Source organism: Cydia fagiglandana, chromosome 8 (assembly GCF_963556715.1).
Source record: "Cydia fagiglandana chromosome 8, ilCydFagi1.1, whole genome shotgun sequence".
Classification (NCBI taxonomy): domain Eukaryota; kingdom Metazoa; phylum Arthropoda; class Insecta; order Lepidoptera; family Tortricidae; genus Cydia; species Cydia fagiglandana.
The window spans coordinates 17,938,764-17,963,947 of NC_085939.1; the positions used below are offsets into that span (position 1 = coordinate 17,938,764).

Consider the following 25,184-nt stretch of genomic DNA (forward strand, 5'->3'; position numbering starts at 1 on the left):
GTCTTTGTGAACAATAATGATTAATTTTGTTAGCCTTCTCGTCGAATGTTATTTATTTAGTTGAGTATTTGCTAAAGTATTTTTGTACCTAGTCTATACATATATATGTGATTATATAGGAAATGGATGAGAAATTAAACTTTGGAGTTTCTATGTATTTTACAAACTTGTTTTAATTTCTCAAGAATAATTTAAAAATTTAATATATAATAATGAAGCCGGTGACTTTAGTACCTACTAGAGTTGTAGTTTGGCAAATATTTCAACATAATTCACAAATGTTCATTAAACACACTTTTTTTTGACAAAATAGACAATGAAACATACATCCCGCATGCACACATGAACCCTAAAAACAAAACACTTCTTTGTTTGTTTTTTACTATTCAATTCCTGTAATATTTTTTTGTAATTTTTTTTATTCAATTCCTTACATTGTATTTAAAATTTCACATAGGTACATTCAAACTTTCACAGTCATAATCGCAATTTTTTAACGTCTCAATCAAGTTGTTACGTCACGTTTCGCGTAAATGGGTTCCATTTAGAAATTTTGATCCTCAAAACAAACCTGATTAGACTGATACCATTTTAGGGCCCCTGATTAGACTGATACCATCTGGCGTCTTTCGAGCGTCGGCGTCTGTCGGCGTCGGACCAGCGCTATGGAAAATGACGTCGCTGCGCAGTTGCGTCGACGCTGCGTCGACGTCGGCCATAGACTTGTAGACGCCGACGCTCGAAAGACGCCAGATGTGGGGGGGCCCTTAAAAACTTGTCATCTAGCCTAATCTCTGTAACGGCTCCGGAACCCTACTACGCTGTGCATGGTCCAATAAACTCGGCCGATTTTTCTATTTTCTTTGATCACTGCACTTGAAAGTAAAAGATAGAATAAATTTCATTCGTTACTTCGAGACAAGTCACACGGACCACTGGGCAGGCTTAATTGGGTCACTGTGTACACAAATAAAATGAAATTTAATTTACCAATTCCGTTGAAGAATTCATTTGAAACGTCTTTCAGCAAGAATCGATTCCATTTGGTGATTGGTGTTAAATAACAATTTCTGCCTTAAAATTTACAATACCTAATTTAATTGACAATTTGACATCCCCATGTGTACAAATGTTCAAGGTGATAAACAAGAGCAAGTAAGGCCCGTTTTAATAAAGATTTTTTTGAAATGAAAACTTCTTTAGCGGCGCTGAGCACTTTTTGAGGTGGGGAAAAAATGATCATCGAAACAGCGTAACGTGTAACGCGTAACGCGCTGACGTCATGTCATGTGTGACGGACAACTTTATTCACCAAAGAACTTTAGTCATAACGTATCATAATCAGGTCAATTATTTAAAACTGGACTTTTATATTAAGTAATAAAGCTCAATGTTCTAATCTTGTACGGGCTGAAATACGAGGATCTCGCAGTTACATTCTAACTTTATATCACTCCAATATAATTCAATAAAGCTACATCTTGATGAAATCGCTAATAAAAGTGAACTCTAGTACTGGTGAATAAAACTCAAAATATCATGACCAAATATATTTAGATGCGAGGTCTGCAAGGTAACTTTACAATTTCTATTCGATTTTTTAACAATTAACGCTACAAATTTAAGCTCACTGGCCAGCAATTTCGGAACTAGTTTTTCAATAGAAAGGAGGATATAATATGTCAATTATACATAGTGCTGCAGACATTTTGGACTAGTCATTGAGTTTTCACTTCTGTCGGCACTCCCGGGGTGCAACCCGTTGTTTTTTTTTATTTACACCGTCGGTATCTATTTAATAAGATAACCCGTCTTGAAGATTGCCGGTTTTTTTTAGTATTTTCCGAAAGACTTAAGTCTTAAGTTAAAGACCTAAGTTGCTGATAAGTTTAAAAGACTTCTACTTTATCGATTAAGGTAAATAAAACGGAGCCGGCAGCTCTGCAATCTATTGGAACTAATAGGTAAGTAAGTACAGTTAGTTTCGAGTTCCATGAAACTTATAAAAGATGCAAATGAGTGATGTAAATGTTAAATGAAATAGTCATCAACAGAAGAACTTGAACTTATCCCAAATCTTACCGAAAATTTGGTAAATTGAGACTTGTCCGAGATTTTTCTGATGAAAGTTTCCAGAAATATCCTTATTCATTACTGGGTAGTAAGGTAGGACCGGTAGAGGGGAGAAAAGTAGGGCCATTTTTGGCAGTGCTTGATCTGTCGACTCGGCAGCTCTGCAAACTATTGGAACTATACCTCTGGCAGTTGGCCAGCGGACGGACGCTGGGATTTAATACGATTTTGCATTTCGCCAATAATTTAATTGCACTAAGTTCTCGTCAGGTCCATTAATTGCATTAATGGGATATCTACGAGCAGTATTAGATAATTCGCTTTCTGAAATACGTTTCAATATCGAATTTAAGACGGTTTCTGGACCTTAGCAGTCTTAGTGCTTTAAAATAGCCTCGACTCTTTTCAAATCTGAACAAAAGTATTCGGGTTGATTCTGGACCATAAAGGAAGACTCACGTCAGACCGGGCCGTGTCCGGGCCGGAGCTTCCGGCGCTTACTTTTATATGACATGACAGGTGAAGTCGGAAGCGCCGGCCCGGACACGGCCCGGCCTAACGTCAGTCATCCTTAAGTTGGGACCTTTTGGACTTTAGTTGAGTGATTTATAAAAAATATAAATCAGTTCACAATATCATTATGCCCCACCGGTTACCTTCGGTCATATTTCAGTACCTCTAGTGTAAATTTAATTCGATAATTTTCGTTAAGCGAATTCGATAATTCGTTTCATTCGAAAAATCCCATACAAAAATAGACAACGTAAACGCGAACACTCGTCACGTTATCAAAATGTAACTGGGAGTTCAGAGTCAAATGAAGACAGACGATAAAGAGACCTTCCCATACTCGTAACTGGTAATAAACCGATATTTTACGCACTAGAGCGTCAACAAGCAAGTAAATTCGCAATAATGCTTAAAATTTCCACTTCGTGATCTTTTAACTTCGTCGTAAAAAACTTATCCCCAAAAATGATTGCGTCTCGTTTTCGTAAGGTGTTTAAGTTTATCTTTACTGAGCCATTTTTATACTGTAATAAAAATTCTGCGTATATCACATGTTTTATTTAGGGGTGTAACTTCTGGTACATTTCGTTTTTACTGAGATCGTAAAGCTTTTGTTTTTAAAGTGTTTATCTAGACTTTGTTGAGCTATCTTTACACGGACTGGAACGGATCGAAGTAAGGCCGCGTCATTATAAATGTTAAATTTTTCTACGCATTGCAATTGCAAATGCCATGCAGAGTTAGTTTGGTCCTATAAAAACTGACGTCATAAAAAAATTTAGGTAAGTATAAGAGTACCTAATTTTTTTCTTCCATTTCTGATGCACTTTTTGCTTTAGAAATATGAACATGACTCTAGTTTACATGACAAACACAATAATAATCAGAAGATACCCTGAGTTTCTTTAAATTACAATTTACCGATTTAATATAAATAATAATACAAAAAAATAATTTACAAAAAATATGTATACAGTGGTACAACTAAACTAAATTAATAACTAGCTTTTAAATCTAAAATAGGCCCTTGAGGCATTGTACCAAGGATGCTGGCGGCATTTCATCGCTGTAACGCAATGCTGATAGCGAGGTAGCCGCCAGCTCTTCGGTCGCTAGTTACTTAAAATTATGTATGTATGTATGTATTTACTTTATTGTACATAGAAATATAAACACGGGAAACACAGTTACAGAGTCAATTAAATACAACAAAGGCGAACTTATCCCTGAATGGGATCTCTTCCAGTTAACCTTTAGTTAATTATAATTATGATTTCTGTCGAACATAAGCAGATCCGAGAATTTGTGTGAAAAGGCACCAATTTCCTTTAAATCTGCATAAGGACCATCAAAAATTTTAAACGGTTCGCATTATGACATTAAAAGCGCAGTTTCTAATTTGACTCGGCATTTTGGTCGTATTCATTCTTTAATGCGTGGCCCTGCACATCAAAACAATGGAAAATCTGGAGTTCTTGGATGGTCCCACCGCACTGTTTCTGTTCAAAAAACATTTCCTTCACAACTTCTGACGAAGCCCCGCCTCGCGGGACTCCTATTTCTTGGCAGTTTGCCATTTGGGCGTCTGAAGTTACCTGTTTAGTTTTACGTCCTTGAAAAAATTACACTTTAGGGGAAAAAATCATAGGTAGGTAGGTAGGTTAGGTTCGTTAGATACCTTCCGATGCCCGAAGGGCAGACCGTCCGTATTTTTTTGTTATTATTTGGTACCATTAACAACTAACAACTGATAGCTGATATTTCCCGCTTTGGGGTCCAGTTTCACGTAGTCGTCCATGAAGTCGTGCCACTTATCCGTCAGACCCTCGAAGGGATTCAGGCACTTCATCATATCTGAAAAGAGGGACTTCGGTTAACTCTTTAGGTAGCACACGTAATTGTTTGGTTCCGTAGTCAACCAGGAACCCTTACGCAGCGTCTTACGTGGGTGAACATCGCGCGAACGTAAAGCGAAGTGTAGAAGTGTCCTACGTAAGCGATCTCGGTGCGAACGCGGCGCGGCGCGACGTGGCGCGATTTGCACGCGAATTCAATGTCGGGCGGCGCGGCGCGGCGGCGGCGCGGCGAGACGCGGCGCGGAAAAAAACAAACGTGGGCGTTTAGAAGTGCCCTACCACACAAAGCGAGATGACATTCACAGTGCCAATATCTTTTGGACATAGTTTATAGTTCGTTTTTTTAGCATTAGAAAGAACTCCACAGAAGCAAGCGTGCAGTTTTTATCAGGCTCTTTAATTGTTAATAATTATTGAATTATCTAATGTAGCATGGTCAATACATATGATTTACTTCAAATTATTACCGCTAAAAGTGCCGGATTTGGAACCACAAGCTTACTTCTGCGAAGTTCTTTCTAATGCTAAAAAAATTAACTATAGGGACATATCCGGCTCCTAATTAGAAATTTAAAACTACCCCCATGGCTCTAATACTATCTTTTCTTTTATTATCTTTGACATTGCAAGTCTAATAAGACCATTACGGGTAAGTGTGACTGCGGGAGTGTAACTGGCCTTCTTTACACATTCTATTATTGTTTAGTGCGAGTTCATACTTCTGCCACTAAACTCAAGTAAGTAGCAAGTAGCAAATGTGTAAACTCGTATTAAACACTAATCAAAGTGTAAACAGGCCCCGAGGTGAAGGCCAGCCACACTGTTATCCGATTTTATATTAAGGTAAGAGGGTTTTCACATTGTCCGATCCGATACTTGATGTAAGACACAGGCCGCGGGGGCGCGTCCGGGCACCGTATTTAGCGGTAAAGATTATGCTTACACATACGTTGCCAATTTATCGGTCCGACAGCTGACGGAGGGCTCCAACATGACTGAATTTATCGAAAGCGCCTTTCCGATATCGGATGTCGGAAGGCGCCTATGACAAAAACAGCTGCAGGAGAGTGCCATTGGCATTAAGTCCGCCTTTTTTGCGTTATTTATCGTTTTTTAGTAATAATGATTTATTAAATGCACAAATAAATATAGAGAAACACATACCTACTCGTAATATTACATTTTACACTTCCTTCCGACATCCGGTATCGTATCGGACAATGTGAAAACGCTCTAATACTCACTTGTAAAATCTTGAACACTAGCATAATCAAAGGTTTTCTGATGCAATTTCACTTTAATATTTTTGAAGCCAACACGCTGCATGAGCTCTATTATTTCGTTTTGTGGATCCTGAAAAGTAGGAAATTATCAAAAGTGTACCTTAAGGCCTATTTATAATTATAGACAATTTCTTCTTCTTTCTCGCATTGTCCCGGTGTTTTGCCACGGCTCATGGGAGCCTGGGGTCCGCTTGACAACTAATCCCAAGAATTGACGTACCTTCCAACCTAGAGGGGAAACTAGGTCTTATTGGGATTAATCCGGTTTCCTCACGATGTTTTCCTTCACCGAAAATCAACTGATAAATTAAATGATATTTCGTACATAAGTTCCGAAAATTTCATTGGTACGAGCCGGGGTAGAGGATAGAACAATATACTCGTATTATGTTATACATATATGGTAAAAAAAAATCTATTCAGAAAATACCTATCACTTGCCTGTGAGTCATGATATGGAGACACGAACTTAGTTTCGACGTCTTTTAGATCTGCGCTCCATTTTTCCAAACGAGAAAGCGTACGATAATTTTCATAGGGCTTGAAATATCCTAGAAAAATTAACAGGCAGCTGCCGCCTTTGACAAGGAGCTTGTGCACATTTGAGAATGCAGTCCTATAAAAAAGAATTCAAAGGGTCTAGCAGGCTAAGCGAACAAGAAGTGCCCCCAACGACGGATTTGGTCATTCTTTCAGGTGGTGTACTGGCAGGTCCTAAGAACTCTCTATGCTTAATGTCAGTCCTCGATCTTCTTTTGTTTTCGAGTTATTGAGGATAATGTAAAATCATCAGTGTATCATTGAAAGTGTCATATTTTGTAAACCGTTCAAGTTAGATTAACCAAACAAAATTATATTTTACAACAATAAAATAGACTACAAAATGAATATGTTTAACCTGCATCATGTCCTTATACTTCATTATAAAAAAAAAAAACATTTTATTTTTCTTCCCATTATTTTTTATACGATTCGCGGAGGTACACCTACAAAAAAAAATATGCATGAGTAGCCACTAATACCTACTATATACACATATAAAAATATTTGCATAAATCTTCGTGCATCGTGCGTTTGATAAAAAAAAAACATTATCGAACAAGGATCTCGGAAACGGCTCTAACGATTTCGATGAAATTTGCTATATGGGTGTTTTCGGGGGCGATAAATTGATTTAGCTAGGTCTTATCTCTGGGAAAACGCGCATTTTGAGTTTTTTTAATGTTTAGAGCCGTTTCCGAGATCCTTGTTCGATAATGTTTTTTTTTTGACATGACGCACGAAGATTTATGCAAATATTTTTATATGTGTATATAGTGGGTATTAGTGGCTACTCATGCATATTTTTTTTGTAGGTGTACCTCCGCGAATCGTATAAAAAATAATGAGAAGAAAAATAAAATGTTTTTTTTTATAATGAAGTATAAGGACATGATGCAGGTTAAACATATTCATTTTGTAGTCTATTTTATTGTTGTCAAATATAATTTTGTTTGGTTAATATAACTTGAACGGTTTACAAAATATGACACTTTCAATGATACACTGATGATTTTACATTATCCTGAATAACTCGAAAACAAAAGAAGGTCGAGGACTGATATTAAGCATAGAGAGTTCTTAGGACCTGCCAGTACACCACCTGAAAGAATGACCAAATCCATCGTTGGGGGCACTTCTTGTTCGCTTAGCCTGCTAAAACCTTTTGTTTAGTTTAAGACCACTAAGCATACCTTTTATACAGAAATGTACATCAAAAAAGCATTATTTATTTATTTATCGTATGGCAATATGTACACACACTTATTAAATTTACACTTAAGATCAACGTATAAGGGCTGATTAAGACGGCGCGCGAACTCGCATACGATTTTAGTTACATTGCGGACTGTTGGTTACGTCCAATTCAACCGACCGATCAAAACCCGCAATTTACTGAAACTCGCATGCGAGTTCTCGCATCGTCTATTTTAGCCCTAAGGGATCGGGAACTTACTCTTGTAAATGAACCCAGTGAAATGTGTAAGATGAGACTACGTGGTCGAAGCTTCCTTCTAGTTCCTTCTGTAACTCTTCTTCTATGTCCAGCCTCAGAAACTGAACCCGCTCGCTCCTGTAATGCTGCGTTGCAAAGTCGACACATAATTGGCTCTTGTCGATGCCAATAATCTTTTTAAAGTTCTTCGGTGCGTGCGATTGCCAAATATCCATAGTAACGCTACCATCGCCGCATCCTATGTCCAGGATTCTAGCGTCGTTTGTCCAATGAAACGAGAATTCATCAAGGGTTTCTATAACATCCTCAGCGGGCATTGCATGGAGCTGCTGATACATCTTTAGGTCACGCATATTTTTCAAAGACAAAGTACTAGTTTCGTGTTTCTTTTTGTACAATAAAGTATTTTCCTACTACTACTCTAGTACCTTCTACCTTAGAAGAGATGTCAATTTAAAAAATACCTAAAATGCTCCGTTGCTCCGTCATTGTATTTATATACCCTCGTCAAGCTATCTTAACTCTATTTAATCTCAGGACTCATGATGCATTCAACTGATTGCAGAATTTTTTATCACAAGCATTCTAAGAAAAAAAATTAGGTACTTTCAGTTCAGATACACTCCTATTTAATAAACGAAATAAATGTCATACGTACAAAGGAAAAAAAGAAAGAATTCCCAATATAATGTAGGTAGGTTTCGCAATCTCATGCGATAACTGCAAATGCATGAGATTGTCAACAGTACTGCTACTGCGGTATCGAATGAATTGACCTTGGATCATTATCGAACAACTGCCCAGTCATCAGCCAAGAGCATGTCGGGCCATGCTCAGTATAGGGTTTCGTAGTTACCATTCTGTCAAAATAGGCCATACAGGGGCAATTAGTAAGTACCATAAGGACTCCCAACATGATATTGCAGCGCTTTGTACTTACGTCTATTTACTAAGAAAAGAAGATTTTTTGCAAGAACTCCCCAAGACCGGGGGGATGGTCTTTGTGTCCGAAAGTACTGGGTCAAAAATTTTGAAAAAATACTCAAATTAGTTCTTTACCTATAAATGACACGAAAACCTATTAGAAATGTGCAGTCAAGCGTGATTCGGACTTAATGTACGGGACCCTTGGAACGCGAGTCCGACTCGCACTTGGCCTTTTTTTTCATTGTGTTTGACATCTGTATTTACAATTTAGAGATTATAAAAAAAAATATCACAGACTTTCTTCAGAACATCTATTCTAGTAAAATACTTGTATGTAGGTATAGGTATAGGTATATATTATTACTTCAATTAACCATGTTCCTAAATTAGTTATGTGTCTAATAACTTCACTCGGCCCCATTCGAACTTTAAGATACGTTAGTTAATAGATCTATAAACGATATGGATTAGATATGTCCGTGTCAAATGTGACATTCCTTCAAACATAAAAGTCACTTTTGGCACTGACACATCTAGGTAGTCCATATCGTTTCTAGAGCTATTAATTGACGTACCTTAAATTTAGAATCGGGCAGACAGCCATATTTAGGCGACTGCTACCGTGGGTGCACGTAGAGGGCGCATGTGGGCACAAATAGGTAAAATCCGTCGCGCGCGTACCTATTGTGATAGTAAGGCATCGAACTTTCAATAATAATACTTGATACAAGATAAACAAGAGATTTGTTTGGACTAAACTTTCTTTTTACCTCACTGGTAACGAAGAGCCCGAGGCATATCGGCCGTGTATTGAACACTTTTTGAATTAAAAAAATATAAATCATGGAGATGGATTTACCTCAATTATACAGGCAAGTGGCTTTCCTGCCCAAACGGGACGCAAATATAGTTTTAAAAGAATTCTGTATTAATAACAAATGGCGAGAAAACGCGTATATTGCTGACTTTGGAAGCGGCGATGGGAGCACAACTACAAATATATTGCAAAAATATCTGCCAATCTCTTACAAAAAGATAATTGGTTGCGACAAAAGTGCAAGAATGGTTGAATTTGCAAATGAAAACTATGGAACTGACAAGATTGAGTTTATTATGTGGGATATTACGGAAGAATTACCACAACCCTTGAGAGGAGCCTTTGATCATGCATTCTCTTCGTATACGTTACAAAGGATCCAAGAGCAAACGTAAGTAAATATTTAAAAAAAAGTGTCAAAAATTTTACATTTAGTCAACGTTTACAAATGGTCACCGTTTATACTAAAAAAGTTACCAATTGTTTGTAGGGTTCCGTACCCAAAGGGTAGAAACGGGACCCTATTACTAAGACTCCAGTGTCCGTCTGTCCGTCTGTCTGTCACCAGGCTGTAATCTCATGAACCGTGATAGGCCGTGCAGTCGAAATTTTCACAGATTATGTAATTCTGTTGCCGCTATAACAACAAATATGTATTAATAAGTACGGATCCCTCAGTGGGCTAGTTTGACTCGCACTTGGCCGGATATAATTATATTTTTTAATGAAACACGAACGCGTCGGCTAATAGCCGCTCCTATACAAGGTGTCCCAAGAAGTAGTGATATACTGAAGCTGGGAGGTAGAGGACCTTAGAGGGCTATCTGAATCACCCCCATGTATGTTCCGCGATTTTTCGTATTTTCGGAGTTATGATTTTTTTTTAATTTTTCACCTATGCCAAATGCTAAAGCCAAACGGTAATTTTTTTATGTGATTTTATATTTTTAAGGGCCCTACTTGAAGTTGTGAACATACTGGGTAATTTTATCTTTCTTGGCATTAATTTTTTTTAATTCCATTCTAAGATCTAACGATAGTAAATGTTACCATACTGAATTGGCTTAGCACACAAAAAAAATCAAGCGTCTACCGCAATAATTCACGTCACCATAAATAAAAATCTCATCGTACATACTCGGCGATAGGTGAAAAATTAAAAAAAAATCATAACTCCGAAAATACGAAAAATCGCGGAACATACATGGGATGGGGGTGATTCAGATAGCCCTCTAGGTCCTCTACCTCCCAGCTTCAGTATATCACTACTTCTTGGGACACCCTGTATAATCGATGTTTCGTTCTCGTTTTAAGACAGGCGTTAATTAAGTACTATGAAACTTGTCATGATCATTAATGTAACATAATATTTCATTTGTAGCAGTCACATAAGCTACCACTATATGTCTGGTAATGTAGTCTGGTAGAAAATAGAGGAAATTCAAGTTTTGACTGTACATTTTCTACTCGCTCTAAGTTCTTTCTTTTACAATTTCTAGCAACAAAAACCAGACATAAATAATATTCTAGGCAGATGGTCGTTTTAAAATGTGAATGTAACTTCGATTGTATAGACAGCGTTCGCTATAGTCTGTATCTTTAGGTAGGTATTAAAAAAAATCGGGCAAGTGCGAGTCGGACTCGCGCACGAAGGGTTCCGTACCATAAAGCAAAAAAAACGGAAAAAAATGCAAAAAGAAAACGGTCACCCATCCAAGTACTGACCACGCCCGCGACGTTGCTTAACTTTGGTCAAAAATCACGTTTGCTGTATGGGAGCCCCTCTTAAATCTTTATTTTATTCTGTTTTTAGTATTTGTTGTTATATATAGCGGCAACAGAAATACATCGTCTGTGAAAATTTCAACTGTCTAGCTATCACGGTTCGTGAGATACAGCCTGGTGACAGACAGACGGACAGACGGACAGACGGACGGACGGACGGACGGACGGACGGACGGGCAGCGAAGTCTTAGTAATAGGGTCCCGTTTTACCCTTTGTGTACGGAACCCTAAAAAGTAAAAAAAATCTAGCCTCGTCCCTCACATGGCTCCGTAAGCCAGTTGACGGTAGATGAAAACATTACATGATCAAATAATGTAGGTTAAAGTCAGGCCGTTCAGTGATCCAGGCGGTTTTGTATTTGGTTGGTTAACCATGAAATAAATGTTACCTATAGGTAACTACCCGAAAATATACAAATTGTTTGTTTACTTTTATTTAAATACCTAAAGATACAGACTATAGATTATTGTGCTGAAATTGATTTTTGTAATCACGATTTGACAACGATCTTAAAGATAAATTCATAATGGAAAAATTCAGTATCTCGGGCGAGACTCGAATTCGCAATTCTGGATCACTAACTCATCGCTCTGCCAAACTGAGCCAAGGCTCGGACACAGAATAAATAATAGTACCTACTAGGTACAGAAGACTCGGTGTACTTTCGTTTGGGCCAAATACGTTTCGCCAAATTTCACTTCCGAACAAACTTATCGCAATAGTTTCATTTCCCAAAGGAACTTTTACCAAAGTGACACTTCGCATATAAATAAATAAATAAAATAAATAAATAAATAAATATTAAATAAATAAATATTACAGGACATTTTTACACAAATTGACTGAGCCCCACGGTAAGCTCAAGAAAGCTTGTGTTGTGGGTACTCAGACAACGATATATATAATATATAAATACTTAAATACATAGAAAACAACCATGACTCAGGAACAAATATCTGTATCATCATACAAATAAATGCCCTTACCAGGATTCGAACCCGGGACCATCGGCTTCATAGGCAGGGTCACTACCCACTAGGCCAGACTGGTCGTCAAAATATAATTTATTTGGTCAAATTATCATTTGGCATGATTTTACTTTGTCAAATGTTATTAGGACAAAAACTTATTTAGCAAACGGTTTTTATTGTCTAATATTATATTCTAAAAAGATGTTTGGTCAAAATTGTCACTTCGCAAATTTGACAAATAGGCATCTCTATTTAAATTTGTACTTTTTGTTATGTTAATATAGGTACCTACGTTAAATTCTACGTAATTTGGGTGGGTTGGGTTAGGTTTGAACTTCAATCTTCACAAAACGGAACCGCTATCAGAAAAGTACGTTAGGTTGGGTTAGAACTGTGACCCTCACAGAATCGAAATGCTAAATATTACAAAAGTGGGTTAGGTTAGGTTAGAACTGCGATCCTTACAGAAACGAAATACTATGTACTAGAAAAAGGTTATCGAGGATTAATTAATTTAATAGAATAACGAGATGTAAAAAATTTGCATGACATTTTAAACTAAAATGTGGTGTAAATATTGGTGGTTATTTACTATTTTTGGGTTACAATGATTACTTTGGTGTTGTTTGCTTTAATAGAATAGCAAGATGTAACAAATTTGGTTATAATTTTACATTAAAATGGATTTTTAATTTTAGTGATCATTTACTATATATTTTTGGCAGTAAGAATGTTTTTTTTTTGACGTTACGTTTTACTATGTAAACATAAACATAGTAAAATAGAACGTCAAAAAAAACATTCTTACTGCCAAAAATAATGATCAGTTAAATACCAGACAAATAAAATTCTGCAGCCTCCTCTCTATTCGTATGTAAATTGTATGCCATGCAATATTTTGGGACATATAAGTTATGCTTAATGATACATTTGAATAAATAATATTTGGTAAAATGAAACTTGTCCAAGTAATTATTTGCTAAACAATAACTTGCCAAAAAAGACTATTGCTAACTGAAAATTTGCGATAAGTTGTTTTGCCAAACATTTTTTTGGGAAATGATAATTTGGGAAACATAGTTTGGGATGTGATACTTTGGGAAACGTTTTTGGCCCATTCGTTAGTAAACCAGAAGACTCACTATCTAACAAAACGCGTCTGTCACAATCAGCACAGATATGGCCGTTAGGTGGCGACAGCGCCACGCGCGGCTTATGGCAAACACCAAAATTAGGGTCGAACGGATGAACTTTTAGCTACCTGTAGCAAAGCGACGAAATCGCGGAGTGAGCCACGCCTGGCTCGGAACCGGTTTATTCTTCATACAAAAAATACCGGTATTATGACGTTCTTTTTCGTTCAATTTTGTTCATTATTTGAGCAATTCTCAAAAAGTTTGTAGCTACATTTCGATCACAATTTAGATTTCTATAAAAATTGGTATGCTGGTAAAGTACATGAAGCTGAACAACTTCCACCACATTTCCCAAAATGTCCCAGAAAGTTTATAAGAAACATTCCTTTTTAACCGACTTCCAAATCCCAAAGGAGGAGGTTATCAATTCGGTTGTATGTTTTTTTTTTTTTTTTTATTTTTTTTTTTTTTATGTTTGTTACTCCATATCTCCGTCATTACTGGACCGATTTTGAAAATTATTTTTTTGATTGTATGTATATGCATACAGATTGGTCCCGTTTTTGTCAAAATCCAGTTCTGATGATGGGATCCATGAGGAATCGACGGAACTCCTCAAATCTTAAAGGCATACATATGGTGATTTTTGTGTTTTTATCAACAAATCAAGCATATACATTCAAAAACGTGACATTTGATGAAGTGGAACTGCTGATGATGATCAGAACGGAACTCTTCAACGACGCATAGTTCACCTTTGGCGATTTGTCCTCTTCGTTATGTTTGTTAAGCAAGTTAAGTTTTTGAGCCACAATTTTATCAAGCTTGAGTTCTGATGATGGGATCCATGAGAAATCGAGAGAACTCCTCAAATTTTAAAGGCATGCGTATAGAGATTTTAGTATTTTCATCAGAAAATCAAGCATTTTCATTAAAAACTGTCGCATTTGATGAAGTGGAACTGCTGATGATGATCAGAACGGAACTCTTCAACGACGCATAGTTCACGTTTGGCGATTTGTCCTCTTCGTTATGTTTGTTAAGCAAGTTTAGTTTTTAAGCCACATTTCTGTCAAGCTCGAGTTCTGATGATGGGATCCATAAGGAATCGAGGGAACTCCTCAAATCTTAAAGGCATACGTATAGAATTTTTTGTATTTTCATCATATAATCAAGCATTTACATTAAAAACTGTTGCATTTGATGAAGTGGAACTGCTGATGATGATCAGAACAGAACTCTTCAACGACGCATAGTACATGTTTGGTGATTTCGAATTTCGATTTTGACTTGGACTGGGACCCGGACTCATACCCGGATCCGGTTCGGACCCGGACTCGGACTCGGACTCGGACCCGGACTCGGACCTGGACTCGGACCCGGACTCGGACCCGGACTCGGACCCGGACTCGGACCCGGACCCGGACTTGGACCGGGACTCGGACCCGGACTCTGACTCAGAGACCCGGACCTTGACCCGGAAAACCACTATGATACCTAAACTAAATAAACCACTATGATTACCTATCATAAAATGTGGGTATGATGATGCCAAACCCCTCCCGCTCAAACTCCCGTACACCGCACCGCATGCGCCGTTAAGTGGGTTAGGTTAGGTTTGAACTGCGATCCTCACAGAACCGAACAAAAGTGGGTTAGGTTAGGTTAGAACTGCGAGTCTTACAGAAACGAAATGCTACTAGAAAAGTGGGTTTGATTAGGTTCTAACTGCGATCCTCACAGAACCGAACTGCTATCAGAGAAGTGGGTTAGGTTAGGCTAGATAACTACGACCCTTACGGAAACGAAATGCTACTAGAAAGTAGGTACTGGTTTTACCTCCTTTTCTACATAGTGCACCATCTACCATAATCTTTCACCGGGCCCCATAGAAGTCGGTTCTTTTTTCTTAAAAATTATTTGTTACCAAATGTGTAAGGAAATCTGGTAACGTCAAAATTCAGTTTTTGACTTGCGCTCGATAGAAAAAATGACGAACATTCTTCTAAAATGCACTTTACCGCGAGAGGTATAGATATCGTAGACGAAACACGCAGGTACCTATTAATGATTGATTAACTACTGTTAACCGGAAAATCGAAACTTAACACACTAGCGCCGATGTCAGTCCCTATAGACCGACCGCTTAACTGACACGCGTATTCGGGAAACGAGATAATCACAAGATCTAGAGACGATATAGAGATCAACTAGATTTACATTAGATATCGACTAGATGTGACTTGGATATCTAAGTCATAACTTGTCGAAATCGTTCAAGAGGACCTTCAGAATCGCGGAAACGTCAAATTTGACATATCTATCTTACAAATATCTTTAAATTATCCATATCGTAACTTGTTGAGGTCTAGTAGAGATCTAATTCATTTCCCGAATCGAGCCGTGAGTCCTCACCTGCGCGGTACGGGGGCGACGGGGTGTGACGACTAAGGGTGGCGGGGAAGGTGCGGGCGGCCTGCCTGGCCTGCCTGCTGGCGCCTGCACCTTCCCCGCCACCCTTAGAGTGACATTCCATTTCCAACTGCAGCTGCAATACTGATCATTTTACTATGGAAATTGACAATGACAGCGACGCGTTTCCATAGTAAAATGAACAGTATTGCAGCTGCAGTTGGAAATGGAATGTCACTCTTAGTCGTCACACCCCGTCGCCCCCGTACCGCGCAGGCGAGGACTCAGTTAAGCGGTCGGTCTATAGCGGTTGACAGCGTGGGAAAATGAAGATCGCTTGCGCATGTAATGGCGTCGGTAGCGTAATTTAATCGGGATCTCATAGAAATACGGTTAGTGCTTTCAATTCCTTAATACTACCTTACTTTTACAGGCGTGCTTTCTCAAACATCTATGATTCGTTGAAGGTCGGAGGCAGCTGTCTTCTTCTTTTCCTTGGACGTTATTCGCCATACGACATCTTTCGCGCTCTTTCCCGTACAAAGAAGTGGGCTCAAGACCTTGAGAACGTCGAAATGTTTATCTCACCTTATCATGATTCACAGGTACCTATGATATTTTAATGATGTTAGGCAGCTATAACGATATAGTTATCCCCTAATTTTAATTTTCCTATTGACTGCTATTATACCTACATATTGCAAACAACTGTATTACGTATCGTTATACAGGGTTACTTTTTTACCAGTACAATAAATCAACATACGTAATTGTTGCCAAAAATAAAAAAATACCAGCATTCTTTGTTACTACTATTTAGGAACAAAAAAACAAAAATACCAATGCCCGAACTTATCCGCTAAAGTACTAGAAAATGTGGATGCCTTACGCATCAATTAGCAAACGCACGAACTGGCAACTGTTTGTTTACGTCATCGCGCGCGATTTAGCGAGCGGCTTAGTGCAACCAGAAGTTACTAAATTGGTGAAGGATAAATTAATTGATGCGAAATATAAAAAAAAAAAATTATTTGTGCAATGTGATCTATTTATTGTACCGGTAAAAAAGTAACCCTGTATAGGTACTGTTAGCATATTGCAATTTATTATTATGAAAAAAAAATTATACAAAAAACATTTCTATATGTAATTCTTTTTTGTTTCTGTTTATAGGACCCGGCGAGCGAAGTTTTTTCTCTGATGGAATCAGTAGGTTTCAAGTCAATCGAAGTGACCGTTACTGACAACACGCATACGTATGTCGATGACGATACGTTTAAAAGTAAGTAATATAACTTATAAACTGAAATAAATGTCATATACTAAGTAAAAGTGACCGAGGCCTCCAGTGGCCCAGGCTGGAAACGAACCAGCGTCCTCTGCTATCGCGGCAGGTGCCTGCCACAGAATAAATAATAGTACTAGGTACAGAAGACTCACTGCCGTATTCGAACTTCAAGATATTCACAAGAGACGACACGTTCTAGATCCATTCTAGATACGTTATAGTTTAGATATCAACTAGTTCTCTTTTGCAGCGCAATTTGGGCAACTAATGTCACTTTTACGTTAGATAGAGTAAGATATCTATTAGATGTGAATTAGATCTCTAAGTCATATCCTGTGGAAATCGTTCAAGAGTATCTTCAGAATCGAGCAAATGTCAAATTTGACAGGTTAGATCTTAAACATATCGTTATCGTATCTTGGTGATGTCTAAAAGATGTCTATTTCATAATCCGAATCGGGCCCTAAGTTTATTAACTTTATTTGTTCTTGTTTTTTTTTTCAGGTTTGGTAAAGACTATCAATCCATTCGGTAATCTCAACAAGAGATGGGACCAATTCATGGCAGACTATTTCAAGCTGAATCCAAACGCTAGAAAAGTCGATTACGAACTTATTGTAGCCAAAGCTGTAAAATAAATAAGTTTCACTAAGAACCCTAAAAATATAGATGTAATAGATATCTATAGGTTTAATAATATACTAGAGATGCACCGGATATCCGGTTACTATCCGGTATCCGGCCTATCCGGCCATTATTTTACTATCCGGCCGGATACCGGATAGTGACCTACTATCCGGCCGGATACCGGATATAGTAACATTGCTTGATTTCGGAGTAAACAAATTGGATTTAAGAATCAGACACGATCATAATCGTACTTGTTTATTATTTTAAAACAATTTTATCATTCCTCTGACTTCCACGCGCACTCATTTCGAACCTAGAAATAAGTCCGCGCGAACGTTTACTAGGAAATAGGTCAAACCATCAGAATGCGCACCTGAAAATCCGAAATGTAGGTATAGTTCCGCTGGCCGAATATTCGGCGGCCGGATACCGGATATTCGGCCGATGGTCAGGCCGAATATCCCGTATCCGGTATCCGGCCAAACAACTATCCGTTGCATCTCTATAATATACACTTGAAATCATATTAGAGAATTATTTTTTTATTTCTCATGATCTGAAAGAGGGTCATCGTTGTTCTAAAAGGTGTGCAGAAAATGATACGTTTCTGCACTAGAGCATTTTAGGTTCCTGGTTCCAGGTACGATTTTATATTTTTTTTACGATAAGCATTTGAAATTTGAATATAAATGGATTTGTTATACAATTTCCATTCTGATATTTGACTCCTCATTCCATAAATTACGATACTTTTGCCTAAATTGTTAAATGAAAGTATCCTCAAAAAATTATATAAAATGTATCTATACTTAATCATGTTTAAAAAAAACATAATATTTTACTTTCCTCGTATTTGAAATTAAAAGTAGAGTACTAACTTGGCTGAAAGGCGTCATTTCAACCCTTGGTTAACAATCTACTATTTTAACACCATTATGTAGCTATTATTACCCCAGGAGAAATTCTAGAGGGTACAGAATACATTTTTCATTCTTCTCTAGTTAGATTTCGATGATTCAAACTATGCCATCTATTACAAGTTTATAAATGCCGGCATTTAAATTAATGACGCATTTGTGTTTGTAGGTCATGACAAAAATATCCTGTGGAAAACGAGTTTAAAGGATGACTCACGTTAGACCGGGCCGTGTCCGGGTCGGAGCTTCCGGAGCTTACTTTTCTATGACATGCGATCTCTTGGTGTTTTCCATAGAAAACGATGCGCCGGAAGCTCCGGCCCGGACACGGCCCGGTCTAACGTGAGTCATCCTTAAGAGTACCGGCCTTTTTACTCGTACATTGCGAACAGAAGGTCAATTTGAACATTTTTAGGGTTCCGTACCCAAAGGGTAAAAACAGGACCCTATTACTAAGACTCCACTGTTCGTCTGTCCGTCAGTCCGTCTGTCCGTCACCAGGCTGGCAGGCAGGCTATATCTCATGAACATGATTTAAAAAAAAAGGTGCTCATTTTACCTCCAGTAGGTACCCACACAGACACACAAAATCAAACCCCACATTAATTTTCTGATGCATTTATTACTTTAGAAATATGTACAGGGCTCTCGTCTATATAATAATCACAACGATCAGAAGACACTTTGTAATATAAAAGACCCACTGAGCTACTTAAAATTATATTATGATTTCTGTCGAACATTAGCAAACTAGAGTATTTGGGCTTTGAAAAGGCACCAATCTCTTTGAAATCTTTATTGACTTCATCAAATTGGTAAATTGTGTTTTTATCCATGTTCAAAATAATCAGCTTGTCGTTTACGATCCCGTGCATAATTACAGCCCTGATATATATTGGTACCAATTCTTCAAGTTTATTTTCGTTTAATTTGAGTTTGTAAAGTTTTCTATAAGCACGGATGTACATATCTCCAACAGCATCAAATACCAAATCGTTTACAACAAGATGTCCAAGAGCAGTTATACTTTTTATCTCAGTTCCGTCAAAGAAATTTAATCCTTCTATGAATCGTGAATAATAATAATTAATTTTTGTGAAATACAATGTACCGTTGTTCGCCCATATATTGTGTAGATGTACATTGTCATCTGGATCTTTTGTTAGTGTGATAGCTTTAGTTTCTCCAGATTTAGGTTTATATTTGTAAATTTTATCAACGTCAGTAAATTTATAGTAGTATAAATCACCAGTCTCTTCATCTACTGTCAAATGAAAATTGATAATGTCTGATACTGGTATTGATGTAATGGTATTATTATCCAAGTTGATTGCTCGTATGATCTTGTCATCTCTGTAGTACATTATGTTGTTTTTGTGATAAATTGTTGTAGCGATGCTGTGTAGTCTAGTTACATTGTCAAAGAATGCAGCTTCTTTGAGGCAGCGCCCGCGCAGACAGACATCACAATCTGTAGGATCCGAAGCAGCGACGAGCACTGTTATAAACATGATCAGCAACTGTAATGCTCCGAAACACTTTAAACACTGCATCTTTCTTAAGAAACTTTGTTCGTATGAACAATATTTTATTAAAACAATAATGAAACGGATAGCCTTTCGAACGATTCTAAGGACACTGAGTGTTTTCAATAGATGTTATTCTAGCAAAGTACCTAAACGAACTCATTATTAAACATTGATTCATAAAAGCGACGATACGTAAAAAATATAATATCGCCACTTTAAAACTCGTTTTCGGTAGGATTCCTTGTATAACAGCAAACGTAAATGCCTCATTATTTAAATGATGGCAATTTATAACAGAAATATACTTTGAATCATCCAAATCTGTCTCTTTATCACTTTATACCCACTTTTATGTACCTAATTACGAGTAACTGGTGTGACGTAAATAAATGTATTTTCACCACACCAGCTCGGAAAGGTTTACTTTGCAATTCAAAAACTGATAGCAAAGTTGCATTTTATTCACATGTGAGACAAAGTAATCAAATGCAAATTTTGAGTTGTTTTCTTATGTTTCCTGGTTGAATTGACTTTTAAATGATGATTTTAGATGATAAATATATAATAACATTCATTTGGATTTGATTTGGTTTGATTTTGTTTGATATTTTACATTTAATATTTGCTTCGGGTTTAGCCTGAGCAAATTAGAAAAATCTGCGGAAATAATTCGTGTAGTTTTGAAAATTGGTACAGGTATATCTTGTGGTGTCCAGATAAACATACTAAAAGTCCTCGAGGGTAGGGGGTGTGCTGGGGGTGTAGAGGGGGGTTGAAGGTACTTTTTTTCATATTTTTGCTCATATCTCGAATATCTGTACGAATAGCATTATAATTACTTAAGACAAAAATTTTAACATAAAATTTACTACAAATTTGGTTATGTTTATTTTTACTCTGCGATCATTACTTTAGGGGCTGGCTGGGGCAGGCTGTTAAAGTTAAATAAGTAATAAAAAATAGACGGTTTAAGAAAACGTCGTTTTTTTGTAATTGTTCATCACAAATAAAAAAATTAGCTTAGAGTAAGCAAGCTAAGCAACCTGCTGATAAAATATAAAAAAATAGGCCATATGCATGTCGGGCCATGCTCAGTGTAGGGTTCCGTAGTTACCCGTCTGTCAAAATAGACTATTTGCCATAACTCAAAAACAGCTGTACCGATTAGGTTCGCTATATTTTTCCTTAAAAGTATTTACTAAGTTATATTTTCACGATTTTTTTCATATTTTTTGGACCCATGGTTCAAAAGTAAAGGGGTAAATCACAACTTTTTTTCTTTCAGATCGATTATTTCCGAAAATATTAAGTTGATCAAAAAATGGTTCTTGAAGACCCTTATTCGTTTTAAAAGACCTATCCAACGACACCCCACACTATAGGGTGGAAGCGAAAAAAAAAATTCATCCCCACTTTAATGTAGGGCAACCACCATAAAAAATTTTTTTTCTAGTATTCATGTTTAAATTTGACACGAATATATAAATCAGTTACGCTGACGAAGTTGTAAAATATAAATTACAATAAATATTTTTTAGGGTGGCTGCCGTACATTAAAAAGGGGATGAAATTTTTTTTCGCTTCCACCCTATAGTGTGGGGTGTCGTTGGATAGGTCTTTTAAAACGAATACGGGTCTTCGCGAACCATTTTTTGATCTGCTTAATATTTTCGGAAATAATCGATCTGAAAGAAAAAAAGTTGTGTTTTCCACTTAGTTCCCCTAACATTTGAACCATGGGTCCAAAAAATATGAAAAAAATCGTGAAAGTAAAGCTTAGTAAAGACTTTCAGAGAAAAATATAGCGAACCTAATCGATTAAGCAGTTTTTGAGTTTTTGCAAATAGTCTATTTTGACGGACGGGTAACTACGGAACCCTACACTGAGCATGACCCGACATGCTCTTGGCCGGTTTTTTTATATTTTATCAGCAGGTCATTTAGCTTGCTTATTCTCAATTAAAATTTTTATTTATGATGAACAATTATGAAAATACGACGTTTTTTAAACCGTCTATTTTTTATCTCTTATTTAACTTTAACAGCCTGTAGCTCCTAAAGTATTGATCGCAGAGTAAAAATAAACATAACCAAATTTGTAGTAAATTTTATGTTAAAACTTTTGTCCGAAGTAATTATAATGCAATTCGTACACATTTTCGAGATATGAGCAAAGATATGAAAAAAGGTACCTTCAACCCCCCTCTACACCCCCAGCACACCCCCTACCCTCGAGGACTTTTAGTATGTTTATCTAGACACCACAAGGTATGCCTGTACCAATTTTCAAAACTACACGAATTATTTCCGCAGCTTGCCCAAATTCGGCTTAATTTGACGTGGTTAGTTGGTGTGGTGAAAAATTTTGTGTTTCACTTGGGGGCTAACTTTGCCCCCGAGTGAAACAAATAACTCTTTATTTCCTTCTGTCTTCTTATAATCTAGAGAGGAAGCTATCTAAGCTATAAGCTTCTTGCTCCTAACTTGGCATTAAAACTAAGTGTGGTCCGCTTCTATTCTGTCCACATTCACGGCCCCGACACTATCATTAGCAATGACATGAAATTTCTTGACTCTCCAGCGTTTGGTCCAGTCAGGTCATGACATTCTTAAATCTCCCCACACACTTATTAGTATTTCTATCAGTATTTTCATCATTACTTGTCACGGGGAATTTTAAGTTATTATTTTCCTAACCATTCTTAGTTATGTTGTAGTGTACGTTTTGAAGAACACAAAACCAAGACATTATTCAAGCATCGATTCAAATATTTCTAACCTGTCGTAACTAAATATACTATGTACTGTGGCAACTCTATACCCGATGAGCCAGAAAAATGCAGAAAAAGAAATAGGTAACTAAAAAGAATATTTATTTGTTTCAACCTTTTCGTGCGTGCGTGCGTCATGACTGTGTGAAAGATTGGTAGTTAAAAAATGTATACAATTTTTTTTTATTCTTACCACGAACCGGGAATCAAACTATTCTTAAAGTACGATCAGCATCATATAGTAGGTAGCATCCAAAGTACCTATCCAAATAGTTCGATACGCCATACATACCTATTATTAAGTATATAGTGTACCGAACTATTTGAATACTTTGGATGCTACCTACTATACGACGCTGACTGTGTCTACTGAATTCTTCTTTTATGTAAGAATGTATACGTATTTGGTTAAGAAAAAAGGTACCTGATATATGTAACCTAGTTAACTTACCTATAATAAAAATACTTTGTTTTTATTTGGTTAGTAAAATAAAAACTGCTATGGCAGAAATTTAATTGATGTTTTGAAGAAAACTGAATGCAATTTATTTCGTCTTAAAGATCTATATTGTGTTACTTCGAACTTTATCTGAGTATCTCTTTTCGTTTCAGATCCTTATGAAAAAGTCTGTAGTACCGCATTTTTCTGTGTCATTCTATATATTATGCTGAGGGAAGGAAGGACCTTTAAGACACAGGTTTTTGGGGTATCCGAAATACTAATACTTGTACATAATTATTAAAAAAGTGGTTAGGATTTTGCTGATTAAAACTAGTCGGGGTTTCTGCGGTTGACCTGACGTTTAGTAAAAACAATATCTGTGGAGGTTCGAAGTAAGGAGGTTTAAAAAAGAGTCCGTCATAAAGCAAGTTCGAACGGGATAGTCTTATATGGAACATTCAACCATAAACACTAACTATTCATTCTCAATTAGTCATAAAACTTTTTAAGCTTTACAGGCCTGATTTAGTTAATATGTTTTATCCCTTTCTTACAAATACATAAGTCAAAATGAGAGATAAAGACCAAAACGAGAAGATCAAAACTATTCATAGCTAATTCAGGCCAGTAACGCGTTTATGAATAATGCCATAAACCAGAGAGTTTACTTATAGGATAGGTGCATACTTACAGCATGTTATTATATAAGGCCATATACAGAATATACGAAATAGGGATGCTGACCATATTTTAAAAAATATATTGAACTCCATGCACGAAATAAAACGCAAAAGGGAATATTACGCAAAAGTCGGCGTAGGGTCCACTAGCAAATTCAGAGGGTCTACTTCGAAATGCGAAAATCTAAATTTCGTTATCAGTCTCTAACGCTCGAATACGCAAGAGTGATAAAGAGGCAGAAAACGAAATTACGCGGTAAGCCCTCAGTATGTGCTAGAGGCGCCCCCTACGCAGAGTATTGCATAATATTATTCTATTTCCCTGAATAGGGAATATTACTGCGTAGGGGGCGCCACTACCACAATCCATCACAATCTGGGGGTCTACCGCGAAACACGAAATTTCGTTATCTAACCTCTCTATCACTTTTCATCATCATCATCCTCACTTTTGCATATTCGAACGATAAAGAGGCAGATAACTAAATTTCGATTTTCGCGTTTCCCGGTAAAAATATAATTAAATTGTTGTAAACAACTTAAAATAAAAGGTTTTTAATTTTTATTTCATGTATGGAAAATTTTTAGAAAGGGACAGAGATTTTCTTTATGCATCGTATTCTGCAAGTTTTCCTTTTTTCTTGAGAGTCAAGTGAAAATAAACTTTAGAGCAATGATAATAGAGTAGGTATACTTCACTTATTGATTTTAATGCCTGTAATGACTCTTGTTAGTATAAAACCTTCTTCTAAAGTACTTTAAATGATGGAATGAGGGATTAGAGTGATGCGCTCCACTCACTATCAGTATAATGTCATTATTTTGTCATTTCTTCAAAAATATTAAAAATGTTTAATAACTTCATTATCGTCCATCATTCTTTCTGTCGTTTCTGATTTCATCATTCTAATCAATTCACTGTCAGTATAATGTCATTTCTAGTATCATTACTTTGACATAACTCCAATACTGACGGAAATTATTAAAATAAACTTCATTACTTGCCGTCATTCCTTCATGACACTCCCTACACTATCACTAAAAACGTCATTCCGTCAAAGTAATGTCAGTATCCATGATAGTGTCGGGGCCGTAATCATATTTTTTTTCATTACTTATTTATTATGGGAGGGATTCAAAGATTAACAGACGTTTTTTAT

The 25,184-nt window shown here is 36.8% G+C and overlaps 2 protein-coding genes across 2 annotated transcripts; one reads left to right on the top strand and one right to left on the bottom strand.

Annotated features, from left to right (window-relative positions):
- Positions 1–4,301: 4,301 nt before the first annotated feature.
- Positions 4,302–8,075, bottom strand: LOC134666955 (juvenile hormone acid O-methyltransferase-like). The gene is made up of 4 exons (XM_063524263.1): positions 7,719–8,075; positions 6,164–6,338; positions 5,684–5,792; positions 4,302–4,437 (listed from the first exon to the last, which is right to left on the bottom strand). The coding sequence occupies exons 1-4, from the start codon at positions 8,069–8,071 to the stop codon at positions 4,304–4,306; spliced, it is 771 nt and encodes a 256-aa protein (XP_063380333.1). The 5' UTR covers positions 8,072–8,075; the 3' UTR covers positions 4,302–4,303.
- A 1,394-nt stretch (positions 8,076–9,469) lies between these two features.
- Positions 9,470–17,713, top strand: LOC134667068 (juvenile hormone acid O-methyltransferase-like). The gene is made up of 2 exons (XM_063524366.1): positions 9,470–9,853; positions 17,560–17,713. Exons 1-2 carry the CDS (start codon positions 9,489–9,491, stop codon positions 17,588–17,590), a joined length of 396 nt encoding a protein of 131 aa, XP_063380436.1. The 5' UTR covers positions 9,470–9,488; the 3' UTR covers positions 17,591–17,713.
- Positions 17,714–25,184: the final 7,471 nt, after the last annotated feature.